Source organism: Orbicella faveolata, unplaced genomic scaffold, assembly GCF_042242905.1.
Source record: "Orbicella faveolata isolate gen_17 unplaced genomic scaffold, um_ofav_v1 contig_24, whole genome shotgun sequence".
In the NCBI taxonomy this organism is placed as follows: domain Eukaryota; kingdom Metazoa; phylum Cnidaria; class Anthozoa; order Scleractinia; family Merulinidae; genus Orbicella; species Orbicella faveolata.
In genome coordinates, this window is record NW_028301552.1 from 27592844 (window position 1) to 27620678 (window position 27835).

Sequence of the window (27835 nt, forward strand, 5' to 3'; positions counted from 1 at the left end):
CGGATTATGACCTCAGCGCGCGTCAAAACAAACAAACAAAACATTGTTTTTGCGCTTCATGCAGAGGTTGGCTCTTTAGAGCCTGAAAAGACGCCAAGAAATGAGCAGCGAGGAAATACAGGCAGTTTCTGCACGAAGAAAATCAGGTTAGATCCAAGTTTTGTCAGATGGCGAAGTTTTTTTCTGTCTATTTTTGTCGTTTCTTTTTCGGCCTACCGTTTGAATTGAGACTGACAAGGTGTTTGTATTTTCAAATTACTTTTTCGCTACTGTTTTGATGGAGAAGTTCAGAAAAGTACTTCGTATAATGCGGACATTCTCAAAAGGTAGAAAACAAAAACTTGCAGATCACTGTAGCAAATGTACTGATTAAACGAGCCGTTTTTCAGTTGGCATTAGTACCGTCGCCCTCGTAAAGTTAAATGAACAACTCTTTTCTGGTGACGAAGGTCTACTGATGTGCGCTTTGTGATAGTAAAAGATTGTTTACTGGCAAGATAGTGCAGAGCAAGTTGAACATCTACTTGAACTCTCAGCCGACAAAGATAACATGAAGAAACTTTTGTTTTCACTGAATTCCGCCCAAGTCGGATCCTAGGCCTCAGTTCTTTTTAATCGCACAGCAAACTAGAACAAGTAAGAGTGAGCCAGTTATGAAGAAAACTGCAGTGTGCTGGACTTAACACAGTTTGCATTTAACCTACTAATGAGATATTTTTCTTACAGCGCGCTACGCCAGATTAGAAATAAAAAGTAACAAGCCCTAGACTAACACTGTCAAATTAGTCTACGGATCCACTTGGCGAGTGACAATGTTATGACGAAATTCATGATCAATAACAGGACAGACGCATGAAAAGCTGACGTCAATTTGTTAAATTCTTATATAATAATATACTATAAAATTGCCTGGGAATCAACATCCAACGTCCAACAAAAAACAAGGTTACTAGCGTTAATTCAGAAACGCAGGTGAAATTATGATTCTTGTCTTGTATTTAGAGGGTAAATTGTTGCATTGAATTTTCTCTTAGATCAGCCGGGTAATGGCCTGGATCCTGGTGACTCCATTGCATTACGTCAATTATTGACGCATGTCCCGGATGTTGTGATTAACTGTGACCATAAGAAGTCAATGCCACGTGTCAAGCACATGGTGGGCGTGTGTATGTTTGCCGATATTTCAGGTGAGTTCAAACTAATGCCCTGTTCCAATTTGAAAACGGAGCTTTTTTTCTCTGGTTAGGCCTTCCGTCCACACTGATCCGTCATGAAAACGGAGCTTTTCGAAAACGCTCTTCTGAACCGGAGGAATTTGAAAACGCCGGCTTTTCGTTTCGTTTGGACGGAAAACATTTTGAAAACGGAGCTTTTCGAAAAGTATGACATCACGATAACCATGTGATTTCCCTGCTCGAGATCACAAACTTCACCACCACAATATCAAGTTTAGCTACCTGGAAAAAAATGTATAGTTTTTTTTTTATTCTTTTTATATTTACAAGCTTTTTGGATATCGTTTACAGGCTTCACTTCTCTGTGTGAGACTTATAGTCTGAAAGCTTCCGAAGAATCATGTGGCACTGACAAACTTACCTCCACACTCAACACGTACCTGGGAAAAATAGTCGAGGGTAAGTGAAACAGGAACTAAATGAAAACTGTCATGTTATACGCTTTTCTATGGTATAACGCTTTCGCACTAATTCCAAAACTTTCTCTTTTCAGATATATTAAAACATGGAGGCGATGTCTTAAAATTTGCTGGTACGAGGCAACTTTACATAAACAGTTGATAAGATGTGTAGCACAACTGTTAGCACAGTTACTGTAAAATTATTGTAGATCTACAACAAACGAAGAATCACCGAGCGAAAAATGGACGATCAAACGAATGTCGCGAGAAGCAACGAAAAAACAAACCGTGAACCAACTAGGCAACAAGCCAATTTGGGCGGTACTCCGAAAAAAAATGGGTGGGGATGTGCGGCCCGCTTCCCAAAACCCTTACCTTATTTATGTCGACAATCTGCGATTTTCAATACCCTGTTTATGACCTGACCCTAGATCAATACCCTGTTTCAGACCTGCCTTATACTTAGCTCCCTAGTTTAGACCGATTATAAAGGCATCGTGAAGGGCCTGTGTTGATCGGTCTTATCGATAATGATGAAAAACTAGCTTCTTCTAAAAAACACTGACGTCTAATTCAAGACTGGAGTGCAAAAACCAGACCTTATTAATGATCAAAATTGCTAAAATCGATACCCTATTTATGACCAAAACGGCTAAAAACCATACCCTTTGGGGCCGCACATTCTTATACAGGCCGTATAAGGGAGAACCCCCCGGATACCAGTCAACTAGGAGGCGACCGACCGATCGACCATGCAACCAACCAAACAATTAGCTAACCAACGGACTTGATCTACGGACCGATTGATTCACCAGAGAACCAACAGGCCAACCAACCAATCAAGTAAACAGCTAACCAACTAACGAACTAAACAGATAAATAGACGTCAATACTTTTAATGTTTCTCAATTTTGTCAAAGGGCCATGCTACACGGTCGGTTATACACTCTCATGTTATGGGTTCGTGGTTGCTATTAGCTGTTTTCCTTTTCACAGGGGACGCTCTGCTTGCCTTATGGAAGTCAGAGGACACCTCAGGAGACTTGACTCTTTTGATCAACAAAGCCATCATTTGTAGCATAGCTATTCAAGAGGAATGCGACAACTACATGACTGACGTTGGTGTTCTGCTTGGAGTAAAGATCGCTTTGTCTGTCGGGAAGATGCTCATCACACACGTGGGAGTCTCGGAGAGCAAACACTTCGATCTAGCAGGGACAGCGGTTGACGACGTGAATGCAGCTGAGAAGTGGGCGCAGCCTGGGTCAATAATTTTGTCACGTTTGGCGTTTATGAACTGTGATCAGTCTTTGTTCTTGTTTGAAATCCTGGACAACGGTTCGCATTACAGGGTAAGCTTTGTGGTAATGACAAGCTTATACAAATATCTATACTACAGGCGTTTATGATGACTTTTCTTTCGTATAGAGCCAGGTAGAATACAAAGATACGAATACTTGGCTGAAAATAACTGTCCGTAGGGATGACATTGGGTGAGGCACAAAAAGGGGGTTTCCTTAAATTTGTCAATGTTAAACGACTAGTGAGGCCACTGGAAAGGTACGATCGTCCTTCAGGACCTCGGGTACAGGGTATGATTTATATGTCCAACAAGGCAATATTGTTTCTCTTTGTGTGATGGTCGCTTTTCTTGTACGTTTTTTTTATTTCAATTCATCTTTAGTCTTGCCATAGTTTAGTCATCGCTCCTGTTAGTTGTCTTCATATTACTGTTCAGGTGTGTTGTTTCTACTATCCACGTCCGGTTTTGAATGTTTTTGCGAAATATTCTTTTCATGTTTAACATTACAAAGTGTCGTCATTGTTAAAGTTCACTAAAACATGCATACAATGTTTCAGAATGATAAAAATCCTCGGCCTTGTTTTCGTTCTAAACCACACGTAACTCCATCAAATAAGACAGCTAAACGTGATAATTTCAACTAACCTCAAATGCGAATAACTTATTTAACAAAGTATCCCTTCAATCCAGGACAGAAGTTGCTCTAATCGGATAACTATTGCTACTTTATGACACGTTGTAAACACGAATAAAGACGCCGCATTATCCCTGGTTTTTCACGAAAGAAAGGCTTCCATTATTCTTACATATTTAGCTCTTATTAACCGAGCAGGAGATCTGTATGGGAGAATCTTGACCGAGGTTGCGAGTACAGACCGAACGCAGTGAGTTCTGTACACACGACCATAGTTAATAGAGGGGACTGGCTATGAAGCCCGGCAAACATCAAATGAGCAAGCAAAGATTACAAGATTTATGTTGGAAGGTCCACGACCGTTCACAATCTCTTGTTTTGCACTCATACACTATGCATGAATTACGTAACCAAAACGTTTCTATTGGTTAGTTCCTCAGTACGGAGTAAACAACTATTGTGTTTTGTGCATAGTCAAGGCCAAAAAAGCGAACAAAAACATACAACTAAGAACTCTGTCGGGTTTCATAACCATTCCCCTCTATTAACTATGACACGACCGAGGTCAAGATTCTCCCATACAGACCGACTAAGCTCGGTTAATAAGATGTTTATTATATGGCAAACAAGAACAATTTTTAAAAATCGTTTAATATAACTGGTTTGTACTAGCTGACATTTTGCTTGCGAACGGCGATGAGCCAAACTTAATTCTGTCGACGTTTGCTCGTTCTCTTTACTTTTTTTCTCATCAGGCTTTTTGGCACTACCATAAATAAATAAATATTGTTAGAAGAAAACAGTCAATATTTTTGCATTTTTAAAAATATAAAACTTTAAGTTAAAAAGTTGTTAAAACTACGAGTCTAAACGTTTTCGATCTGTTTGATCATCATGCATTTTAGTTTGCAACTTTTTCTCCGCAAAATGTAACCGGTCTAGATGTCGGTCTAGATGGGAAAATCTAGACCGCGGTCAATATCGATTCCACCCAATCAAATTCGTGAATTCGGTAGTTCCCAGTCCTTGTGAGACACAGCCAAATAATAAAGCTTGATAAAGAGTGTGAACACCCAAGTGAATTTGGAAAAACTCTCCGCGGGCATGTAAGACTCGAGCGCCTGCTGTCACGTTCAGAGGTGAACCATTCAAGCTCTCGCGAATCATTGGTCCCGAGAGTTTTCGTCAGGCAATGAATGTGGAACACACTCACATGTTTGAAGAAGACGCAAACTCTGCCTTTGTTTCATACAGGTAGCCGGAGTTAAAGTTGAAGAAGAGTCTTCCACCGTCACCACAGTGCACCCAACAGGAGTTCAGCTAGCCTTGATGTCTGGTGTGATATCCACAAACGCTGTCCTTGTATCAACACCATCGGTGGCTAAAAGAATATTTGCTCCTCATGTTGGTACACTGCTTTCACGTTACCATCCTCAAATGAAACTTCCCAGGATCTACCGCAAGAGCAGTCATTCTGAGCAGAAAGAACAAACATGTAAAATCACTGGAAATCTGTTGAAAAGCAAGAGTTATCACGACCCTGGTCAGTTGTATTCTATCTTTAATTTCCCTGAAATGGTTTCGAGTTTCAACTCGCTATTTCATTCACTTGAACTTCAGCGGTGTTAATTTTTGCTTGCAGACCATCGTACTGACGTTTACAGTAAGCTTAGTGACCAGGATATCGAAGATCTTCGCGCCTATGTCTCCAAACCTGTCCTTTCAAAGGTAAAGTCTGAAAGCCCCACCTAACATGTGGAAATTTCACTGCCTAGAAATTACGAGACTCAGTTTCACGCGGACTCCAGGCGCCGCCCGGGATAATTAGCGATATTTTCGTGCTACCTTTTGTCTTTGAAAGCCCCATAGTCCCGTCTTTGAACGTTTGCATTGAACGAGCTGCTTTGTACACCATCCCTCATGACAACAAATTTCCCTACAATCTTCACACAAAATACGAGACACCGTTTAATTTCGAAAGTAACGCCCTCCCCCCGCCACCAAAAATAACGGTTCCCCGAAAGTAACGTTATTTTTCACCTCCCTTTTGAACCCCAAAAGTAACGTTTCCCCCGAAAGTAACGGCCAACCCGAAAGTAGCGGGAAAAGAGCTATTTGTTATTTCATTTCGAACTGAACTGAGTCGTTTTTGAAACCGAGGCTTTGTTTTATAGGTTGTAGTTGTCTAGCAGTGGAGTCAAATGATTTACTGTAGTGTAATCAGTTGCGTTGCGATATAATGCGACCATTATACTTTCACCCTACAGTACCAACCGATTTAGGGCCTTTTTTGTTCATACAGTCTGCTCTGGTTATGTGGGTAGTTAAGAACATACATAAACGGAACCTTTAATGTCATAGTATTAAGCGTCCGCTCTGTTTGCCCCTTTTTGCTAATATTATCATGTCGGGAAATTTCCAGAAAAACATTTCGGCACAGCGAAAACTGCTGGAAAAAAATAGTGTAAAGGGAGCCAAATAAATCGAGCAAGTGCTTGCTACTATCCAGGTAGTGCGTTTGACTTTTAAAGAAAATTCTTGCACAAGCTATTGCCCATCAACAATAATCAGGGAAATAATCGTGCATAACCTGAAGATGAGAATAAAGTTTCGAGTTCCGGAAAATTGCCCACCCTCCCCCCACCCTAAAAATATTAACGGTCCGTCCCTTACTGCGTGTGCATATGTCGGCTTACGCTTTTGCGCTAGTCAAAACTAGCCTGAACAGCTCCACTTCATGTAGTAACGTGCAAAAAAATTTTATTTCATATCTCACTTCGCTAAGCTATTTGCTTTCGTTGTAGATCGACCATGGTCAGGACCTAGAATGGCTATCAGAAATGCGCCAGGTCTCCGTGCTGTTTATAAATATGGTGCTGCCTTTAAAAGGAGGGTCTCATTCCTGGGCCCTTCAGAAGGCTTTTGGGGTCATATACGAATGTGCTAAGAGACTGAGAGGTAAATAACAATTAAATCTAGTGCAATAAACTGTTTAAAGACTAACTGGTTAAGTTTCTGTTGCCTTACAATTACATTGCTTTCTGACATCTCTACATGCTAGGTAGCTTGAACAAAGTCTTCTCCTTTGACAAGGTAAGAGAACCACATTGTACGTATGTATCTTACTACCTGTTGTTCAATTCATGACAAAAATTTTGTTTCATTAGCTCCTTTTTTCATGCTGGAATGTTTACGTATTAGTTTTGAGAAAATGGTGCACGTATGTCACAGTTCAAAATTGATATTCTTTATTGTCACCTGTTTACTGTAAGGAAATATAACACGCTGACTTGCCAAATAAGACGCAAACAATCGCTCTAATAGTTGGCAGGGATAGTGCAGTGGTGAGAGTGCTCGCCTCCCACCAATGTGATCCGGGTTCGAGTCCTGCCCGGTGTCATATGTAGGTTGCATTTGTGGTTGGTTCTCGCCTTGCTCCATGGGTTTTTCTCTGCATGGGTTCTCCGGTTTTCGTCCCTCCACAAAAACGAACATCTCCAAATTCTGATTCAGGACCATCGAGTTTAAACCAGAAACATAAGACCGTGTTTGACCACATTTCCAAACACCTCAAATTTTGTCAAAATACTTCGCTGCCCGTCGGCGTATTTTCAACTCTCTTCTTGGTGTTTGGAAATGTGGTCAAACACGTTCTTTCGCGTTTGATATATTACACAAGGCAAGGACGATATGGCACTTATCACGACTAAGTAACCGATTCTCGTCAGTCTCGATACAGTTCAATTTGTGTAATTTTTATTCAGGGCTGCACGTTCATAGTGATATTTGGTTTACCGGGTGATAAGCATGAGGATGACCCTGCACGTGCGCTGAAGGCTGGACATAGAATTCTGGATTCCCTGCACCAGATTATGGATATCACGTGAGTGGGGGATAAGATTGTTTGTACAGGCTATATTTTACGCTTTGTTAGCACGGAACCGATTCCAAATAGAACCCGTCCGAGACAACTTCTGTGCACGGGTAGAAGAGAATTAAAAACGGAGAGAGAGAGAGAGAGAGAGAGAGCTGAGTTACTCACGTTGATGTCGGCCAAGGTTTGGTGTGAACAGACTCTTATAATAAGAGAACAATCCGGAGTAAACAGACCTGATAACGGCCCAGTCGTGGACCTAGTGGAACTATAAGGAACCGACACGGCCTGGTCCTGTGGATACAGTAAAAAATCCAGGTTGCAATCTTCCCCGTATATAAACTAATTATGTACTTAATACGTCCTTACGGGGCAATGTTCTTGAAATAGAAATACCGTGCACAATTAACACGATTGCAAGCTGAGCGCAATTCAACTCGTCAGTTGATTTAGTTGAATCGGTTGTGACAGTACACGGGCTTGTGGCGCGAGTAGTAAGGAACCTCAACATTGAAACTCTGATGAAAGTCGACAGAAGCCACCGAAAATTCAGTATAGAAAAACAGAATGGATAACAAAGATCCCTAACGAATTTCTGTCACGATCGTAGCACATGGAAGCAGTATTTTCAGTCAGATGAAACCTAAACTTTTCACACAAACAAACAATGTGTAATACCAGGATCATAATCTCTTGGTAATACCTTTTTATAGTTAGTGAAAAAAGCCTTAGTTATGGATATTTCAGCCTGTCAATTCCTGACTGTAACTCAAAACCAAAACTTTAAACTGAAATATTTTTTGTTGTGTTTTAGTAACGAATCTATCGGTGTGACAACTGGCCGAGCTTTCTGTGGTGTGGTGGGTCACAGAGACAGACATGAATATACAGGTACACTGTTATTACTGTACTCTATTTTTTTTTTCTTTTTCTAGTATTTTTTTGTTAGAATTATTTTTCTTAGAACCAATCCAATATCACGCTTTACGAATGTCCTCTACGGCTTGATGATTACTGCGCAATTTGTTTTCGATAGTGAGATCTTGATCACTTAGCCCTGTTCACACTACGCCGGAAGGAATTTGAAAACGCAACAAACACCAGTCATTTTGGATATGTGTTTGAGTAAAACTTGGGCAGTGAAATATCACGATTATCGTAACCTCACTCGTTTTCGAAAAGCTTCGTTTCCAAATTGCTTTTCGTTCCGGCTAAAACGCATAGCCGGCGTTTTCAAATTCCTCCGGTTTGAAGAGCATTTTCGAAAAGCTCCGTTTTTGTGACGAATTAGTGTGGACGGTAGGCCTAACCGGAGAAATAAAGTTGCGTTTTCAAATTTCTCAAATTTCTCAATTTCTATATTTATATCTTGTAATTTTTTTAATTTCAATTTTCTTTCGTTTAAAGTTATTTTTCTTGGTAAATTAGCATAATCTTACTAGAGGCCTAATCAGCCTCATCAACCCAAGTGGAAATAAAGTTATCTATCTTATCTATCTATCTATCTAGGGTGGACGGGGCCTTTAATGAAGTTTAATGAAATGAGACATTGGTTTGTGTCACGCCTCGCAGTTCGGAGCATCTTAAAATCTCGTAACTGTCTTTTTTATTATTATGTCTGCAAGTCTTGTGTTTGTATCAGATCATTTGAGATCGAAAATGATATATTTTTTTTCTCTTGCACACTAGTGAAGTTAACTCAGCGTTTTCTGTCTTTATATTTTAACAGTTATCGGCCGAAAGGTAAACATGGCCGCCAGGCTGATGGTAAACTATCCCGAGGTCTTGTCTTGTGATGACGACACCTACAGATCAGGAAAGTCGAAGTTAAAGAAAGAAGACTTCGTCATCTTGCCTTTTGTAAAGCTGAAAGGAATTGCTGAACCAGGAACAGTCAGGGAATACAACAAACATCACGAGTGAGTGATATCTGACAATAGGCCATTACAGTTGCGTGCTCAGTTACCTGGCCTATAAATGAAAGCGAGGCCTTAGGTGACCTTGCCTTGATACAGACGTCTCTGCTTTTCTAATTTAAATGCAAACTAGCTAGCATTAGAACATCTTGATTTACAAACCAAAAGCAGCGAGGTCTGTATCAAAACATAGTTAATAGAGGGGAATGGTTATGAAACTCGACAAAGTTCTTTATTGTACAATTTTGTTCTCATTTTTAGCCTTGACCGTGCACAAAACACAGCAGTTGTTTACTATTGACCAAGGAGCTAACCAATAGAAATGTTTTGATTACGTAACTCAGGCATAGTGTGTGAACGCAAAACAAAAGATTTTACATGGTCGTGGACCTTCCAACTTAAATCTAGCCATTTTTGTTTGCTCCTTTGATGTTTGCCGGGCTTCATAACCAGTCCGGTCACCCCCAGCCTCGCTGCCATTCAAAGTTCGGGTCAACTGTAAACTGGTCTATTTGAAAGTTTCTTGCTACAATCATTCGAAAACAATGATTTCAGCGGATTCGCTTAATTATCATCTGTTTATGTCTGCAGCCGAGAAGTTGAAGAAGAAGAGTATGAATATCCCATTCTAGGTTAGTATTCCTCTCTGTAATTAAGTTATGATGTTTCATTTTTAAAAGGAAATGTTTAATAACGCTTCTGTGTTTCCATAGAGTTTTAGTTGTAGCCTACAACTAGTGGAAATTTGTTCGAATTCTCTTAAAATTTCATGAGCTTTTCTATTTTAAAGAACGAACCACTGAGAGATTTGTAACAAGATGATGTTTTCCTTTTTATGACGTAAACACTCGAAATGCCATTGTAGAAACAATCATTGGAGTCTATTCGAAACTGAACCAGATAAATAATTCCATCGTCAATCAATCAATAGTTCAGATACGTTAGTCTGGCTAACTTTTTAACTTATTTGGTAGGATTTTATGAAAGTAGTTGTTGTCGAGCTTTGAAACCCATGTAGCAAAAAAAAATTCGCTTCGAAACGTACAGGTCGAGGAAAGGAGATAAACGACATGAGGGAACTATTGCACGCCATTAAATGTGACGATACTCATACAAGTGGAAATAGAAGAGTTGTGGTGATAGAAGGAGAAGGAGGAATTGGAAAAACCAGAGTGCTGGAGGCGCTTATGGACATTGCAGAAGATGAAAACTTCAAGTAAGAAAGGTTCTTGAATCTACCAAAAACAAAACAAAACAAAACAAAAAACAGCATTTAGGGGAGAGAACACTTAGTATGAAGGGATGGTATGGTATATCAGATTAGGAACGTCAAGCTATCACCAACTGTAATGTTGTTAAACGCAAAGGCAGTTAAACGTTACCCGGCCCGGTTTTAAGCTTTCTGTAGCTTCTAACGTGGTTGTCTTTATTGATGCGGCCTATTAAAACGTTGACGATCAATCAATCAAGCAAGCAAGCAGATTTCCCCCAGCTGTAAAACGCCTTCATTGCATTTAAGAGTCAAACAAACAAGCAAAAAAGCATTAAACAAACAAACAAACGTTAAACAAACAAACAAAGGTAAAAACAAAGAAAAATATATTTTTTGCGATCAACCGCTGTCCCTACAACAGTCGCTAGAAAAACTACCTGTTTTTTCGTGCGACCACACTAGAGAACGTACAATAATAATGATGCATGACTACCTCGTTCCCAGGGTCTTTCTTCTTTTTGAGAACGCGAAGAAAACTCGGCCTGATTGCAGTTTAATTTTAGATTGGCTGAACCTGCTATTCAAGCAAAATGACACTCGATTAAATCGGTTTATTATCCAACTGCAGCGAATACTGTCCAAATAACAGTACAAATATACAGCGATATTGTACAGTTATTTGTACAGTAGAAAACCTGTTTGCCGTACAAGTCGTCGCGCGCACGCAAAACTGTCACACTCTCCCTCTTTCGTTGATAAATTTATTGACTACACCAGTTGGATCATAAATCTCTCATTAGATGTTTTGGTGTGTAGTATCGCTTTATATTTTTACTCGTTTGTATTTTGACTCGCCCTACGGGATCGTCAAAATACGGTACAACTCGTAAAAATATACAGCGATACTACACGCCAAAACATCTAGTAAGATATATTTATTTTATGAAGTTTGCCAACAAAAACACTTTCACAAACAGCTTTTGAACAAAATCTAATGTAACGAGCCTCGTCTCCTTACTTCTCAGTTTATCAGTTGACATATTCAGGATATAACGTTTGATTGACTTTCAGAGTTGATTACGTGGAGGCTGATATGGCGCATGCGCACACCCCTTATTACGTAGTGCAGACTCTCATTACAAACCTACTAGAGCTGGACACCTGCCGAACGACCTCGGAAAGGGAGCATGCTCTGAAGGAGCACATTACTGACCAAAAGCTGCGGGAAAAGATGTTTCTGTTGAATGACCTGCTTGGCACACATGTAAGGAAAATATGGCGATAGAAAAGTTCAGCTGATAAGACTCAACGAGAATTCGCATTAGTCTAGACAAGATTTAATCAATAAGTAAAGAAAAGCATGTTTCCTGCCAGCCAATTGATCAAGTTAGAACTATCCAGGTATTTCATCGGTAAGAAAGTAGTGTTGGGAAAAATAATACCATTTTGTGGGTAAATTTTGTGTTAACGGTTAGCTATTCCTGAATAGCTAATTAGAATAAACAACTCGTGTATTCAATGTGTATGTGCATAAAAACAACTGTTCAACTAGTATCAGTGATACTTGCCTGATTCCCAGGCAATGAACACCCCAAATTTTGGGAACAAGTTAGCCGTTTTAAAATGAAATTACCAACAGAGAAGCCTTTGAGGCATTGACACCACCAGCGATAAGTTCCCGCTAAAGTCAAGTTCTACCATGCTAAAAACAGAACTCTTTATACCCATAATTTTTGAAACTGTAAATCGATAACTGGTTTCTGTCATCTCTTTGATTCAGATTCCACCAAATCCTGACTTTGCTCATATGGACTCAGCTCAAATAACTGAACATTTTCACACGCTTCTATTTGACATTGTTCACCAGGTGAGTGTTCTGCAATGTTTTTCAATAGTCACTGACTACAGGTTGGGAATAGCGTGGAATTTACCTTCAGCGTTAAAGCATACCTGAACAGGCTCCTTGCTAACGATAATCGCATTACTGGAAATGTTGTTTGCATTTGTCTAACGTAGGGCTGTCCAGTGTGGATTTTTCTATAAAAACTCTTTTTCTTTGTTAATTCCAGTGAATCACACGCACGAAATTACGCTGAAACGAGAACTGTATAAAGTATGACCGACTAGCAGTCATTTGTTGAATTAATTAATTGAATGTTAAATTAATCTTAAGCTTGCACGCAATTTTGGAGGTTTCATTGCAATTGAAATTCTACTTTCAGTTCGCAGTCAGTCAGCCATGTCTGTTTACAGTGGATAACGCGCAGTTTATAGATGAAGAATCATGGGACTTCCTTGAAGACCTTTCTGCCGATTCTCACGCCATCTTAGTACTATCGCTCAGGCCTTTTTCATCATCTAACCCACCGTGCGAGGCAGCCATCAGACTGATCGGACATGATATGACCAAAAAAATCAAGTTGGGTGAGTTAATTTGTTGATTTGAATGTGTCCCAAATGAAACGCCAACCATCTCGGCCTCAATTGGCTATGGCTTGATTCTGTCCGATTGAAAACTTAATAAACAATTTTTCTTATTATTTTAGTCTATCAACTTTTTTTGTTCAAACGGTATCGTATCTCAGTTGACTTGGTAGACTGACGGATGGTTATAATGCAGTCTGGATCTTTGCACACTCGATTGACCAAACGGTTATGCTTATCAGAAAATAGACCGTAGAAAGAATCGTATTGTCTTACGTGTGTTCGGCATCGATATCATAGAGCATATGAAGGACCCTATGTGTTCTGCTGTCATACTGTCATACTGTCCTGCGGCTCCTTTCTTCTATTTTTTTTCCGAGATCTCAAATTCCCGTAGGATTTTACAACAGGCTGTTGCATGCCGCAGGCTTCTTACGTTGTCAAATAAATAATCAAAAATGTTCAAGCGGCTTGGAAAAATTTTACTGGGAAAAAATGTCACCCCCATCAATCACCCCCATACTCCAATTGACGTTGGTTCAGCTGGTTCAAATAGCACTGATGATTTAAAGTTTTCCACATTGCTTTTCTACTTGGCCTTTATGAGATACAACACAAATAGAGGGAAATGGTTTGGAAGGCCGGGAGACATCAAAGAAGCAAATAAACAGGCTAAGATTTATGTTGGAAGGTCCTTGACCCTGCCTACCTTTTGCTTTATGCTCATAGACTATGCATGAATCACATGTATGATTACACATAACCACCTTTTGTATTTTGCCAGGTTTTGTGCAGGGTCAACCCCCCAAAACGGCAAACAAAAACAAACAAGAAAGAACTTCCCTAGGTTTCCTTACTATTTCCCTCTATTAACTATGCCTAGATGGAAGACGAAAATCATTTGACGGGTTTGTAATGACACATATTCGTTTTATATGTGTGGCTTGGTACCAAGTAACTTTCGAGGTGTCTATGTAAAACCGCCAAGCAGCACTGTAATTATCTCTGAGTATTTTTTGTTAATTTCGTTGTATAGATGGCCTGCCTGCCGAGTACATGAGCGATCTGGCCTGTCAGTTTATGGATGCAATGTATGTACCCAAAGAGTTGGACGAAATCTTACGAAAGAAGAGTCATGGCATTGCGTCCTGGTGTGAACAACTTATCAAGGACATGCTCACAAGTAGTGTTATCCAGATCGTCACGGAGAGCCAAGCCTTCCCTGATAAAGAACCAGCTTTGGACGTCATAAATTCATTATGCAGCTCTAATACCAGCACGGCTTTACAAAAACACAAAGAACTGGTTGACTTTACCCGACCCAAAACTCCATTTTATGGACAATCGCGAGACGAAGATCTGTCGCGGAGGGCAAGTATTTCGGAACCGAGAAGAAAAAGCTTGGGGGACGCGCTGACGTTTTCTCGAAAAGAAAGACGACGGTCTACTGGAACCACCTTTCAGCTTAATGTACCAAGTAGCCAGTTTGAAATTAAGGCGACAATGCATGAGCCAGATCCAGAGTCAAGCAGAGGGTCCCGCCGAAGTAGTATCTTTCCGGAAGAGGATCCCATTCAGGAAGGTCCCGTGTTCAATTTGGACCCAGCTAACTTTGTGCATGCGTCAGAGAATTCGATGCCGCTGGACACCAAAAAGGTCTGCATCGTCAGTCCTGGTATTGACATTTCAAAAGTGGTTGTTCCAGAGTCCGTCAAAGACATGGTGCTCGCTCGTGTGGATAGAATGATGCCTTTAGAGCAGGTTACCTTGAAATGCGCAAGTATTTTAGGCTCTGAATTTCATAGAAGCGTGCTTCAAGTGATTCTGCCGAGGTCCACTCGAAATAGCTTCGATTTGGTTTTGTACAATCTCGCCAAAGAATCGATTCTAGAATGTGCAAGCTTGGCTTTACAGCATCAAAACGCCCACAATCATCACGGATTCTACGACTTTAACGACCCAACGCATGCTCAGCACCACGCCCATCATCACCATCATCACCATCACCACAACGTGGCAAGCTCCATCCATACACAAGTCTACTGTGGTTGCTATGCTGACGAGATGACCAAGGTCATAAACCTGTCACGACTTATGACTCCAAGTGGACCCAAAAAGCATTGCTTAAATCTGAAATTCGTCAACACGTATGTTCAAGAGACCACATACTCGCTTTGGCTCGAAGATCAAAAAAGGGAACTGCATGAGAAAGCTGCCATGTTTCTTGAATCGCAGGCTCATAAGTGCAAGGCATGTGGTGGAGGAGGATTTGTAGCTAGCGTGGGTGAAGGTCAGGATGATCGAGGAGGCAAGGGACAACCAAAAGTCAGCGGTGAGTGACAAGTCGTTTTATCTTGTTGGGAAAATAGAAGGGAAAAAGAACAAAAACACTTTCGGATAATGGATTTCTTCAACCTTACATTTTTTTTAAAAGGCACGTTTGTATATATTGGTATCAAACACATCAACAACAACAACAACAGCAACATCTTTATTTTCTCAATACAAATATAAGTATCATAACATTTTTTGTTTATTTAATATATATAGCATGTTTCAGATAAAGTAACTGCTGTAATCTTCTTTTAATGAGACTGGAGGCTAAATGAACCGTTAGGTTTTCGAATTAGCTTCCAGCCTAGTCATGTCTAATTGTTGGACAGGAGAGATGAAGGAAGAATTTACAGGCTTCACAGTTTAAGGGAAAAACTGAGCAAAAATTAACTGAATTAAGTGAAATAACCGCAAATCACTCAAACTGTCGGCGATTTCACCTTTTAAAACTTGTTTAAATGAAAGTATTTTAGTGAACTGGGCACCAGTTAATGAGGGCTCACTCAGGGAGGCTGAATTTTTTTAGATGATGTCAAATGAAGAAAACAATTCACAACAATATTTGCGACTTTTCAGATTGTGTTATAAAACTGTTTATATAAATACGGTGAATGTTTATTAATGTTACATTTAGGTACATCCGGGAGATCACAAGGAGCGTTTTCGTCCAAGATGGCGAAACGTAGAAAAACAGTGGAGATGAGAGACAAAGTGCAGAGTCAAGGAGCGTTTTCTGCGCGTGCGCATGAAAGATCTGCTGAGACTCCAGGAACCAGTAGTGCTCTGGAGGTTTGTGCAACTCCCTTGCACCTTCAAAATGATGGGGACTTTGCGGGCTTACAATACACCAATCAATAAAGGAGAAGATAATGATGGAAAGCTATTAGGGAAAAAGCTGGAGGCCCTTTGTTTTTCGAAGTATTTCTGATAACCGTGAGTACCACTTAGCAGGTTCAACTACGAGAGAACGGGCGTGAGTCAACATTGGTCGAGAAAATACCTTGTCTCCTTTTATTGGTTAGAATACTTTGCAGAGTTTTAGTTAATAAAAGCGGAGCTCAAGAGCTGAACAAAACACCATAGCAAACATACAAGTACGTCTTGAAACGGTTAAATAAGGAATCATCTATAAACCTCTCCCCTAGGGAGTCCGATTTTGGCTAAAAGTAAACCCTTTCCTGTAATCTACAATCTACAGTGGTAGTTTTGAGACATGATTGACTAGTTCCATGCGTCTCTGCCACTTTCCACTCAGTTGTATGACTCGATGAAGAACATTCAATTGGTAAACCCGTCTCGAAAAACTTTAAGGGTCAAGAAAAAGCGACCTTAATTATTTGAATTGGCGATGGAGCAATAACTTGATTACCTCAATTTGCATGACCGGTTCGATTTGATCACCACGCCTAACGTTTTGCTGTGAACTCTTGGTGATAAATGTGAAGCATGTCAGTTGGTAAATATTTCTACTTTTATGCATTTTCTAGAGAGGAGATAAAACGGAGTCTCCAGTAGTGAGCCAAAAAGCCACGCTTATAGAGAAAACTGGGATCGGAGGTGCATTTGCTGTCACTTCAGGGCCCTTCAGTAATGCAGTCGTTGGTCAAGCTGTGGATGATCGCGGGCCTAGCTGCTTAGAGAGATTCTTTAAAAGTCGAAAAAGTGTGGATCCTGAGAAAGAGTTGCTTGAGCAGAAAGAAGGCGTTATTGGGAAGAAAAAGCTCAGAAAATTCTCTACTAAACGAAATTTGACTGATATGAAAGGTAACCGTCTCCTCGACTAATCGAAAATTAATTATTTGAAAGATATAAAAGTGTTCATGTTTTAGGCATACATATGTCTCTTTTTTCGTCCCTATGGCTATGTGATTTATGTGCATGGCAATACCTCAGAGATCAATATTATTTAACTTTGCCTTGATTGATTCTAAGTCCATTTTACAGAAATACAGTTTTCCTGTGGACATGTCTTAAATGTTTTGCAACCACATTAAATCCTGCAAGTGGTGTTTATTTTCATTGCAAGGTTTTACTTTATAAACTTTACAAGCTGTCTTAAACTGTACAGGTTTCATTCCTCGGAGCGGAATGCACTGCCTTTCGATCTTCAAAGATCTTCCACCAAACTTAAAAGCAATGCGGTTGAAAGCTTAAGTTAATGATTGGTTTGATTATCCAGGATATACTCCCAAACGTCCAACCACTCCTTTACTCGAGGAACAAGAAGAAGAAGAAGGAGAAGAAGAATACGATGACGACATCGACTTAGGGGACCTTGAAGACGCTCAGCAAAGAGTGATCGACTTAAGTAACTGTCAATGTGCTGAGGTGCTCGCCTCAGTGTTTCCTCAACTTGTTGACCATTGGAGATCGTGTGGAAACAGATTGAAGACATTGCGTTACTTGACAGAGTCTGGTGCTGCAGCATTGGCCACCTCCTCTAACATGCGAGCCTTGTCTTACTTGCATGAGGTGCAGACCATGATCGAGCAGGCAAAGGAAGAAAAAGAACCTTTGGCTTCTGAAGAAGAAAAAGCGCGAGTCGAGAGTCTCATTGGTCAGGTGAGCAATTCAGTTGGTTGGGAGCCTGAACACAGAATGGACCGGCAAGAGTCGAATTCTAACCTGTACCAGCAATCGAGAACCTTACATAACTATGTTTGCTTCTGCTGTGATATCTAAAAAACAACTAGAACATGGCATCGTAGAAATGACGTTGCATGTGCCGGCTACTTAGACTTATGAGTAGGGCGTATGAAATCTGAACCTAAATGGACTGATAACCCTTTTAACTTACTGATGTAACATCTCATATATTCCTTACTATGTAATTGCTTTGATTAAGAATCACACCATATAATGACAATCTGTGTGGTCATTTTTGATGAATTTGATGAAGGCACATCAGCCTTAGCTGGTTTTTATACGGGTCCTCTACCCCTGGGCAAAACTGGAAAACCCGCAAAAAAATCTTCGGAGCGAGGCGAGAACCAACAACAAACTCAACCCACATATAGCACAGGGCCGGAATCGAACCCGGGCCACATTGGTAAGAGGCGAGCGCTTTCACCACTGAGCCATCCCTAATCTGAAAGAATTAAAATTTGATTAGGAATGGTAATTTGTCCGAAACTTAGTGTTTTTGTTTAAAAAAGTATTTTAAGTTTCTAGAAATTATGAATGTCTATTTACAGGCCTTGTTCCACATGAACCGTCTTCATGAAGCTCTCACGCATCTGACAGCGGCGCTACGCATCCTGGGGAAGAAGCAACCCAACTCAGACTTCGGATGTTACATCAAGATCTTAAAAGAAGCATTACGTCATTATTTGCATGTGTTTTTACCTGGCTACTACATAGAAGGAGCTGGGTAAGTTTGCATACATCTAAGCATGTAGTAGTAAGTAATTTTGTTGAGACGTCTAAATGTATTGTAAGAAATGAGTTTTGTAAACACCATATCCCGCGAGCCATTTGTTTCGGTAAAAAGGATGTCAAGTTTGACCATTTTTAAATTGAACATTTGAGTTCGTACCGGAAGTTGAACTATTTTCTCGAGGAGTAAGGCACAGAATATTTCTTGGCATGAAACATCTTGTGACAACTGCTTTTTTGTACTCAATTATGTGATTCATTCTTATTTTTCAGAGACAATTCAACTCGATTAGTTGAACAATCCCGCTGTCTAAGCCACCTAAGTCACGTGTATCACTCTCTACATCAGAACAATCGGTCCCTCATGGCCGCCCTTCAGGAGCTGAACGCCGCTGAGGAAGCTGAAGAGAACCTTCATGAAGTAAGTTCGGCTAATGTCAAAAACCGTACGAAGAGTTGCCAGTCTATGAGATCTGCCATAGAAGTGTGCATAGAATAGGACAGTCCCTTTACCATGTCTATTTTGATATTGAGTCAATGGGTGAAGGCTGTTTATGGAATGTTTATTCTCTGCAGCTGATAAGTGCCTATGCAGGAGTTATCGAATGTTCTCATCTTGTCGGTTGGACAGGATGGGGAAAAACATACGAAGAAATTGGAAAGAACAGGTAACATTTAATATAAATTTAACATTTGTGTATAAGTGACTCAGCTACACATCACAGCATATTTGTAATCATATTTTCTTCCTGGATTGTTATCCATTTTCTAATTTCTTGTATAGTGTGCTAAAATGTTTCATAAACTTCTATTGACCAAAGGCTGCATATTTTGTACCATTTTTGCCTATTGTCCGTTGTCACGCATTTGCATGTGACATTGGCCAATTCGCAAACATTTGGATTTGAGTTTCATTTGCAGTCATCACCATGCGTATTTAGTAGAAAATCGGTCAACCAGGCGGTTGCTTTACTTCTTAATGCTGCAGCTACACTGTGCTGACGAGACCCAACCAGGTCGAAACAGCTGTCTACGGTTGCAATTCTTGGCTTTCAGTTTGGACTCTATCATGTCGTTGTCCCGTTAAGCTTTCTACGTAGTAATCAGCCTTGTTTCATTGTTATGTTATGCTTGTAGCAATAATCAAATTTACTACTATGCAACAGTTAATTAATTTAGCTTTGCAGCAGCCAATGTCAGCCAGCATTGCCTTGTCAATGCATAGCCTTGTTTTAATGCATGCAATGCATAGCCTTGTTATTGAAAAGAGGATTGCTAGCTAAAATTTTAGCCTTCTTGTTTTTGTATCGTCGATCGTGTTTATCGCTGCAAATTTCTTAGAAATCCATTCCTTGTCCTCTGGCAGGTGTGAAGATCCCATTCTCTATTCAGACCCAGAGGACATGATCACTGTGGCTCATTTGTATTGTGTTAGCCTCGCTTTCAGACTGGCAATTGGCGGATTGTCAGCGGCTATCAGCTCAGGTTTGTCATGTGATTGTCATACGTGTGATGAAATCCATTCAGTTGTTTAATACTCCCAAAAGGTGCTAGATTAGTGAAAGGATATGCAATTAACAAAGTGTAATGTATATTGTTGTAATGAAAGGACTGCAAGGAGTTTTCAAAAATAATCCATAGCTTGAGCGATTTTCAATCTAGTGTCGTAAAACCAAAAACCAAAGCAATTACTTAACAGTTAGACAATAGTTCGATAGGTATGGTTAGACTACTCAGCCAATCTCTAACTCTAGTAAAACCAAAACCAAAGTACTTTTCTGATTACTTTCGACGCTGAACAGAAAACCTCTTTATTTACCAATCAAAGAATGCATGTAACCCTCATTATTCATACCACAATTAGAATAATATTCAATTAAATGTATAGTTCCATAAAAAAAAAATTGTTCAAAATTCGTATTTTATTGTAGGTAGGGTAAAGAAGCTGTGTTAGTATTGTAAGTAGTGTTGTTTTGTAAGTACAGTTGAAGTAGCTTTATTGTATTTAAATTAAATATAAGTAGTGTAAAGTTCGAAGTTCGTCAAAATACTCAGCTGCGCGTCGTATTTTCAACTCTCTTTTCGGTGTTTGGCGTGTGGTCAAACACGGTCTTTCTTGTTTGATATGTTTCCTCAATCAAAACTAAAACTTAGGAGAAAACAAAAAAATGAAACCGCAAAAATCTATGCTAATTAAGATAAGATATCTAAAGACTGTCACGATCATGACTTCCTTTGTTTAATCTTGATGAATTATTGACGAGTTTCAGAAAGTGTTAGCAAACACAATAAAGTTATCAAAAAGTGTGAATCATAATCCAATCATGCATGGAATGAGTTAAGTGAAATTCAGTTCGCTACTTCCATTGCCAATGTTATCAAAAAAGTCATGCTTTTAGTTGTACGTACATCATCGAGTTATGACGCACTTGGGAAGTTTGGAGAGCACTTAAGAAGCTAGAGTTGCTTACAGCTTCGCCTTTAGCCACTAGCACCGTTTCGTCTTGTCCAAATCTCTCGGGTGCATCATGAATACTGAAGCACGATATTAAAAATTACCAAACAAAAGAATACTTCAATGGGACAAGTCATCCTTGATTGACAAAGAAGCAGGTCTGATCCCTAAAGCTAAGCATACCCAAAAACCAAAAGCATGCAATAGTCAAGAGTCATTTTTTTTCCCTTCAGGAGAGCACGCCCTCGATATCGCGAAACAAGTTCATGATCAGCATATGATGGCAACCTGCATTCCTCTTCTTGCTCAGAGCCTACTCTTCACAGCTAAGTATGCAAGGCTGTTGTTATTTCGCCTTATGGTACTCATATTCACTCGGTGGCGAATTTACGGTAGGACCCCCTCTTATTGACGAAAATACTCAAGGGCCCAAAGAACCGAAAAGTTGTTAGGCTTGCGCCTTAATTTATGGTCCAAATGGCAAGAAAAACTTTGGGGGGCCCACCTTATAAAGAGGTATGGGCCCGCCACTGTCACACAACATTCTCACGGTGTTTCATATTTGACTGTCTTTACGTGCCAGAAATGCTCATACTCGAATCTGTTGAGGAAATTTCTTAAAGTCCACTCTCAAGATTTGTGAGCTAAGGTCAAAAGCTATTTCGAAAACATCAGCTTCAGGCCATAAAAATGAAAACTAGATCAACTAGTTCGTCCAGTTCTTAGGACAGGAACAGACCTTTTGATCTAGTCCTAGTGATACCCGTTTTTATTATATGGCTTGCTCCGTGAGTGGGCAAGATGAATTAAATCCTACGCTGTGATTGGCTACCCGAGCGGGCAAGATGGAGCTATCTTGCCCGCTCGGGACTACCCGCTGTGTCCCGCAAGAAAAATTTCTCTGAAAGCCATATAATAAATCCTTTATTGACCAAGCTTGTTCGGTCAAGATGGCTGGATATTGGCCTCGTTCTTTTTTTGCGGGTTTATGGACCGAGACGGAGTCGAGGTCCATAAACACGCAAAAAAAGAACTTGGCCAATATCCAGCCATCTTGACCGAACAAGCTTGGTCAATAACCCATACGTATATCTTCTGACTGAAAATTTACATGTATGTTTTATTGTTGCTTTCCGTGCGTAGGATTCCTGATTGCATCGAGGTTCTTAAGGAGCTAAACACCGCAGCATTGGAATCTTGTGACTCTCATGGCCAAGCGCTTTATATATGTTGTTGCTTTGATCTGATCCTTGAGGCAGGTAATGTATGGTGATCACGCAAGATACCAGTTTACTAAAGAATTGTTGCGTTTACAACAACAATAGATTTGGAATACTGAATAAAGTGGTCTTTAATGATAAATTTAGGGGCTGAAAGCATTTACAGCAAGTTTAATATTGGTGTTGCCCTTCAGAGATTCATTTCTGGCATCTAAATCTTTTTTTTGCTATTTTAAAATGTCTGGTAGGTTGGCAACTGGAGGACGTGGACAAAATCATGCAATTTACAACACAAATGTCAACTGATCCGGCTTTCTCGTCTGATGTGGTGCCAAAGTTTTATCTCAATGCCTCTCTGGCACTGTGGTACGTGTTAGTTGCACGTTTTGATGTAATATATCAAACATGAAAGACCATGTTTGACCACATTTCCAAACGCCGAGAAGAGACTTGAAAATACGACGCACAGCGGAGTATTTTTGACAAACTTCGAGGTGGTTGGAGATATGGTCAAACAGTGTCTTGAGTGTTTGATATATCTTAGTAAAAAAAGTAAAACTAAGGAGAAAACGGAGAAATAACATCGTAAAAATCTATATCAATTGAAATCAGATATCCAAACACCGTCACGGTCATGATTTCCTTTGTTTAAACTTGATATGAGTTTGAGAATGTTGTATAGGCGCATTCTAGGTTGATTGCCTTTTTTTTCCGGTATGTGGGTATCCGAATTTTTCAAAGCATGATTATGCTCACCAGGACTATCATGAATTTCCATTTTAGTCTTGTGGCTTTCCTGTAATGTTTTATGTTTATATTTTCTGTTCTTAAGTAAATTCCAAAGCGTACATAATAATAGTTGCAAACCACCTTTTCGCAAGAGTTATTTTGGATTTACTTTAATCGGGTTGCAAACAAAAAACCCCATAACCATCTCTTCTTCTCTCCAAGGCAATCCCCGATACACTTTCATTCCACGCTGGGTCCTCTTTTTCTAAAAGACCAGATTCGATATCATAAAATTCTAACTTGGCTTAGAGGCTAAAGGGAATAAAAAATAAATTAATTGTTCATGTCTCAACGTCGAAGCAGTTTCCTCCAAACCTTGGAGGAAAGTTAGAATCTCGATATATAGAAATTGGGTTATTACCTTTTATGATGGAAAAAAGGTTGTTGAATGACTGACTACATCATGTTGAAAGACTTCCGATCTTAAAATGAAAGTAAAGCTGAAATGTAATTGTTTTTACACAGGTATGCTAGAAGGCGGGATTGGGAGAATGCTGACGTGTACATTGCTACTGCTTCTGGTACGTTGTTTGCGAGCCACGGCAAGTTACTTGTAAAGACAGCACATTACAAATAACGGAAATAACTAACCTAGCTATAACGAGCAAACGATCTGGTAGGTCATGTGCCTATTTCTCAAAGAAAGTAAGTGGCAAAAAGGGGAAAAAATCACGAGTTTAATGTTCCTAGGTGTAAAGAATAGACCATCTGTGCAAATGGTTTTCCTTGAAGAAAGAATCACGAAAAGCATGACTTGACGAACAAATCTTTGGGATCGGCCATATCTTTTTTCAAGTTTAAAAAAATTGTCTCCTTTCTTTCAAGTCCGTTCAGACACTGCCTATTTTCAAACCAAACAATATTTCAAAAACAGTAATTTTCATTTTCACCGCTCTGAAAAAGGACTAAAATAATCACTTGCCAAAGCACACTTCTTACTATACTCCACGTGGGAAACAAAGCGAGCGTTTTATATCTTGCATTGTTGCCTCGAATATATTCATCATAAGCGTTTTAATCATTGCTAATCATGATACTGTACAAATCGTAAATGTTAATTGTTGTCTCTTGGCCTAGAGCCTTCCAAATTCGAGGGGTTTATGTCTGTTCATGGCTTTGTTAAGATTGTGGAATTTTGGCTGCTAAAACTTCAACACGAAGGCAAAAACAAACGAAATGAACATGAAGTGGAGAAGGTAAGCGAAATTTTGTTTCAGTGTTTGACATGATATTCTTGCCTTGAATTAGGCCCCGTTGACACTGCTTCGGAGAAATTTAAAAATGCAGTTGTATTTCTACGGTTAGGCCTGCCGTCCACACTAATCCATCGCCAAAACAAAGCTTTTCGAAACGCTCTTCAAACCGGAGGAATTTTGAAACAATGGCTTCGCGTTTTAGAGTGGACGAGAAACTTTTTGTAAACGGAAGTTTTCGAAAAAGATGACAAGAGTATTATGTGATTTTCCTGACCGAGTTTTCTTCGGACACAAATCCAAAATGACCGGTGATTGTTACGTTTTCAAATTTCCCTGCGTAGTGTGGACGCAAAACATTTGATGCGTTTTCATAGGGAAACCTTTGTTTTCAAATTCCTCCGGCGTAGTTTGGACAGGACCTCAGATTTGCAATCGATTTATGTAAATAGAAATCAGTCGTTTTCTTCCCCAGTCAAAACCCATTTTTTACTAGGGCAGAAACGTTCAGCTAATAAACCTGTCGCTTTTCAGAGTGTGTTTATGCACCAAAGCTCAGTTAATCTCTCGTTGACTGGTGATGGTTCTTCTCATTTTGACTCTAGCTTATTCTGAGTTCTGCCTACAGTAGAATCCCGGGAGCGAACGATAAATTACTAATAAATGTGACGCAGATTGATAATTAGGCTTTTTCCCAAGAATAGTTTGGGACACAATTTGCGGGCTTACTACAAGTAAATTAGCCTGCGAATGAAGACGTATTTCCGGCTGTCGCTTGTCTCCGCCGAAAATAACGCCTGCGAACCCGAGCCAGGAAACGATTTCTGTGACGTAGTGACTTTTGTTTCTCCTTGGCCAATCAGATTCCATGATAAAATGAAACTCGTGTGCTCCTCACAGCGAATACCTCGCGCAGTAGTTCGGGGGCTACTTGAGCTAAACTGTGATTGGCTTAAAATTACGTCAGAGATATTGTTTTCTGGCTCGGCCAGAAGCCGGAAATACGTGTGCGTTCGCAGGCTACAAGTAAATCCACCACAATCATGAAACTTCAGCGTTGATGTGGAAACCTGCAACTGAAATGAGTTCCAATAGTTGGCCCGGTGTATTCCATTGAAGTCTTGTTTACTTAAAAATGATACGTATCATGCAGACAGACTGTAAGTAAATCCTGGGAGAGCTACGTTAATGAGGACACCATCTGCCTTACTCAACTTATATTATGCTTAACTATAGGCTCGATTTCCGCCGCTTTCTCGAGTCCGGTCTACGTTCTTCCCATTTCGGGGGAGGAGCGCGGGCTCTTTTTCCGAACAGCGGCTGGTAATCGAGTATACTGGTAATCGATCCTATTATAACTACCGTATTTTCTCGATTAAATACTCGGCAATGGACTCGGTTTTTATTTGACTCCGGCGGTTTATTTGAGTCCGAACTAAAGGTTATTTCACCCCAAATAAATGCTCGAGTGGCTTATTCCAGATTTTCCTTGTAAATCTGCCGCTTGCCTTCGACCCTGCGTTTAATCGAAAGAATATGGCGAATGGGTTCAAAGCTTCCTTTGCCAGCCGTTTTCTACATAACTTCTTCCGATCCTGAGTCAGTTAGTAGCTACATTTCACGTTTGTTTTAATTTCAGAACCTGAAGAAACTCAAGGACGCTCTTGGTCATCACCCATTGTTTGAAGCTCGTCGACTTCATTTACTCGCTTATCACAATCTCTTGCTTGGTAAGAAGGACAAGTGTAAAGCCAAGCTACGCAAGTGTTGCGCCAAGAGTAAGGCCATGGGCATTTGGCTCGAGGTAGAGTGGGCCAACAAAAACATGAAGGAATGGTTCGAGCAAGGAAGGGAGTCTAGAAACGTTTACCACGGCACTTCCATGTTCGCTCTGCCTAAACCAACTGGAACTTGATTGCCTCACTTTCTACATCTCTCACAGTCAGTGAGATATTTATTAATATGTATTTTATTCAGTTTTAAATTGCATTTTATGCAATTCAAAAATGATAAATGATACCTTTCATTTAAATATTGGAGGCTGAAGATACTATGTGTATTCAACTATAAAGCTGTAAGTTCGATAATGTTTGGAGTTCTTATGTAAAGTTTTGCTCTCAACAGTTTTCAACCGTCAGACAAAACATCGGGTGTCAAAATAAAGTTTTTCGTGAACTAACTTACGCAGTCTACCAATCAATAACTTGTCGTCGTTGGATTTTTGAAGCCAGGGACGGCAAAGTCTGCCTCGTGCTACGTGTTTCAAGTGTTCTACTGGGGTTTATCCCGGGTTCCATAGCACTGATAAGCAACTAGAAGTATTTCTACTCCCCCCTGGATGAGATGCCAGTCGTACGTCTATGGTAGGGTTACGCCTCGGCCTTCAACTCACTTGTGTCCTGAGAGTGACCTCGCAGTGACCTCGGCAAGGGTTTGAAGTCGGACTGCTTTCTCCGGCGTCCAGCGTTAACCATTTAAGCCTTCGCCTAGGGAGGCAGCTAATGATGAACATCAGTCTAGTAATTCAGTTTCACCGGTTCGGTTGTTGTCTTTTCAAAGGAAACTTTAAAAAGAAAATACCAGTGGACCTTTCTATTCCAATATAAGCTAGCAATAAGTAGCAAGGTACGCCCTTGCAAATCCTAAAAATTGACTATATTTAGGCTAGATAACGGTATTTCTGACAATTGACATTGACAGTTAACTGACAGGTTGATATCCTATGTGAAACGCTAGGAGACCGTTACTCGAGCTGCCGGTCTGTACACGCTCATTTCTAGCTCATCAAAATTGATCGTCACATTTTTACCACCTCGATCATCGATTTTACCATACCCATCGTAAGCTACTGTATTTTTTGTGTTCTTTTTCTCCTCTATTTGCTCAAAGCTTTTTGTTTCGTTTCCATTTGAATCTCCAGTAGGTTTCTCACTTCCCAGTTCCTTATTTTCGTTAGAATCTTGACGGCACTCCTGATCGTCTTTATCAAACAAGTCGTCCGTGGACTCTTCAGTAAGGCTGTTAAATGAAGGCACATTGTAGTATTCTTTTGTTTCATCCAGAGCACTCAAATCCAAATACGGATTGTCCTTTTGCATCATCTCCTCCAGTCTCTGTCTCATTTGAGTAAAAGTCGGGCGCGCCTCAGGACACTTCTTCCAGCAATCTGTCATCATGTTGTAGCTAAAGAATTTTGCGGTAAGTTAATATTGGGCAAATGTCAATATTCAACTACAGACTTCTCAGAAAATTATGACCAGGTTGAATATGGCAGGGGAAATTGTCAAGCATGGCATAATTCAGGACATGATTGTCTTTTAGATTACACAACTGTCTTGTCCTGATTGTCGATTAAGTCTTGCACGTGGAGATCAACTTAGTGTTTAATTTCTGATTTCTACAGTGTTAGGTAAATCGTGTATCGGTTTCAGGGTTGACAGCCAAGACAGTCAAGCCTACGTTTAACAGC

The 27835-nt window shown here is 40.1% G+C and overlaps 2 protein-coding genes across 10 annotated transcripts in view; one reads left to right on the forward strand and one right to left on the reverse strand.

Annotated features, from left to right (window-relative positions):
* Positions 1-100: 100 nt before the first annotated feature.
* On the forward strand, positions 101-26545 carry LOC110065423 (adenylate cyclase type 10-like). Its single transcript, XM_089293006.1, has 31 exons — positions 101-146; positions 1035-1187; positions 1527-1634; positions 1729-1767; positions 2633-2988; positions 4828-5116; positions 5216-5301; positions 6378-6531; positions 6635-6666; positions 7338-7456; positions 8262-8338; positions 9177-9366; positions 9955-9995; positions 10411-10579; positions 11648-11840; positions 12357-12443; positions 12799-13000; positions 14037-15332; positions 15969-16123; positions 16822-17098; positions 17514-17896; positions 18529-18704; positions 18983-19130; positions 19286-19377; positions 20076-20194; positions 21398-21494; positions 22308-22423; positions 22633-22750; positions 23639-23694; positions 24251-24369; positions 26006-26545. The coding sequence occupies exons 1-31, from the start codon at positions 101-103 to the stop codon at positions 26279-26281; spliced, it is 5769 nt and encodes a 1922-aa protein (XP_089149132.1). The 3' UTR covers positions 26282-26545.
* The window catches only part of LOC110065300 (uncharacterized), a 64356-nt gene continuing 62807 nt past the window's right edge, over positions 26287-27835 (reverse strand). For all 9 annotated transcript variants that reach the window (XM_089292999.1, XM_089293001.1, XM_089293000.1 and 6 more), the window contains one exon: positions 26287-27549. In XM_089292999.1, the coding sequence (XP_089149125.1) occupies positions 27099-27549 (451 nt within the window). In that variant the 3' untranslated portion in view covers positions 26287-27098. The remainder of the gene's footprint in view (positions 27550-27835) is intronic.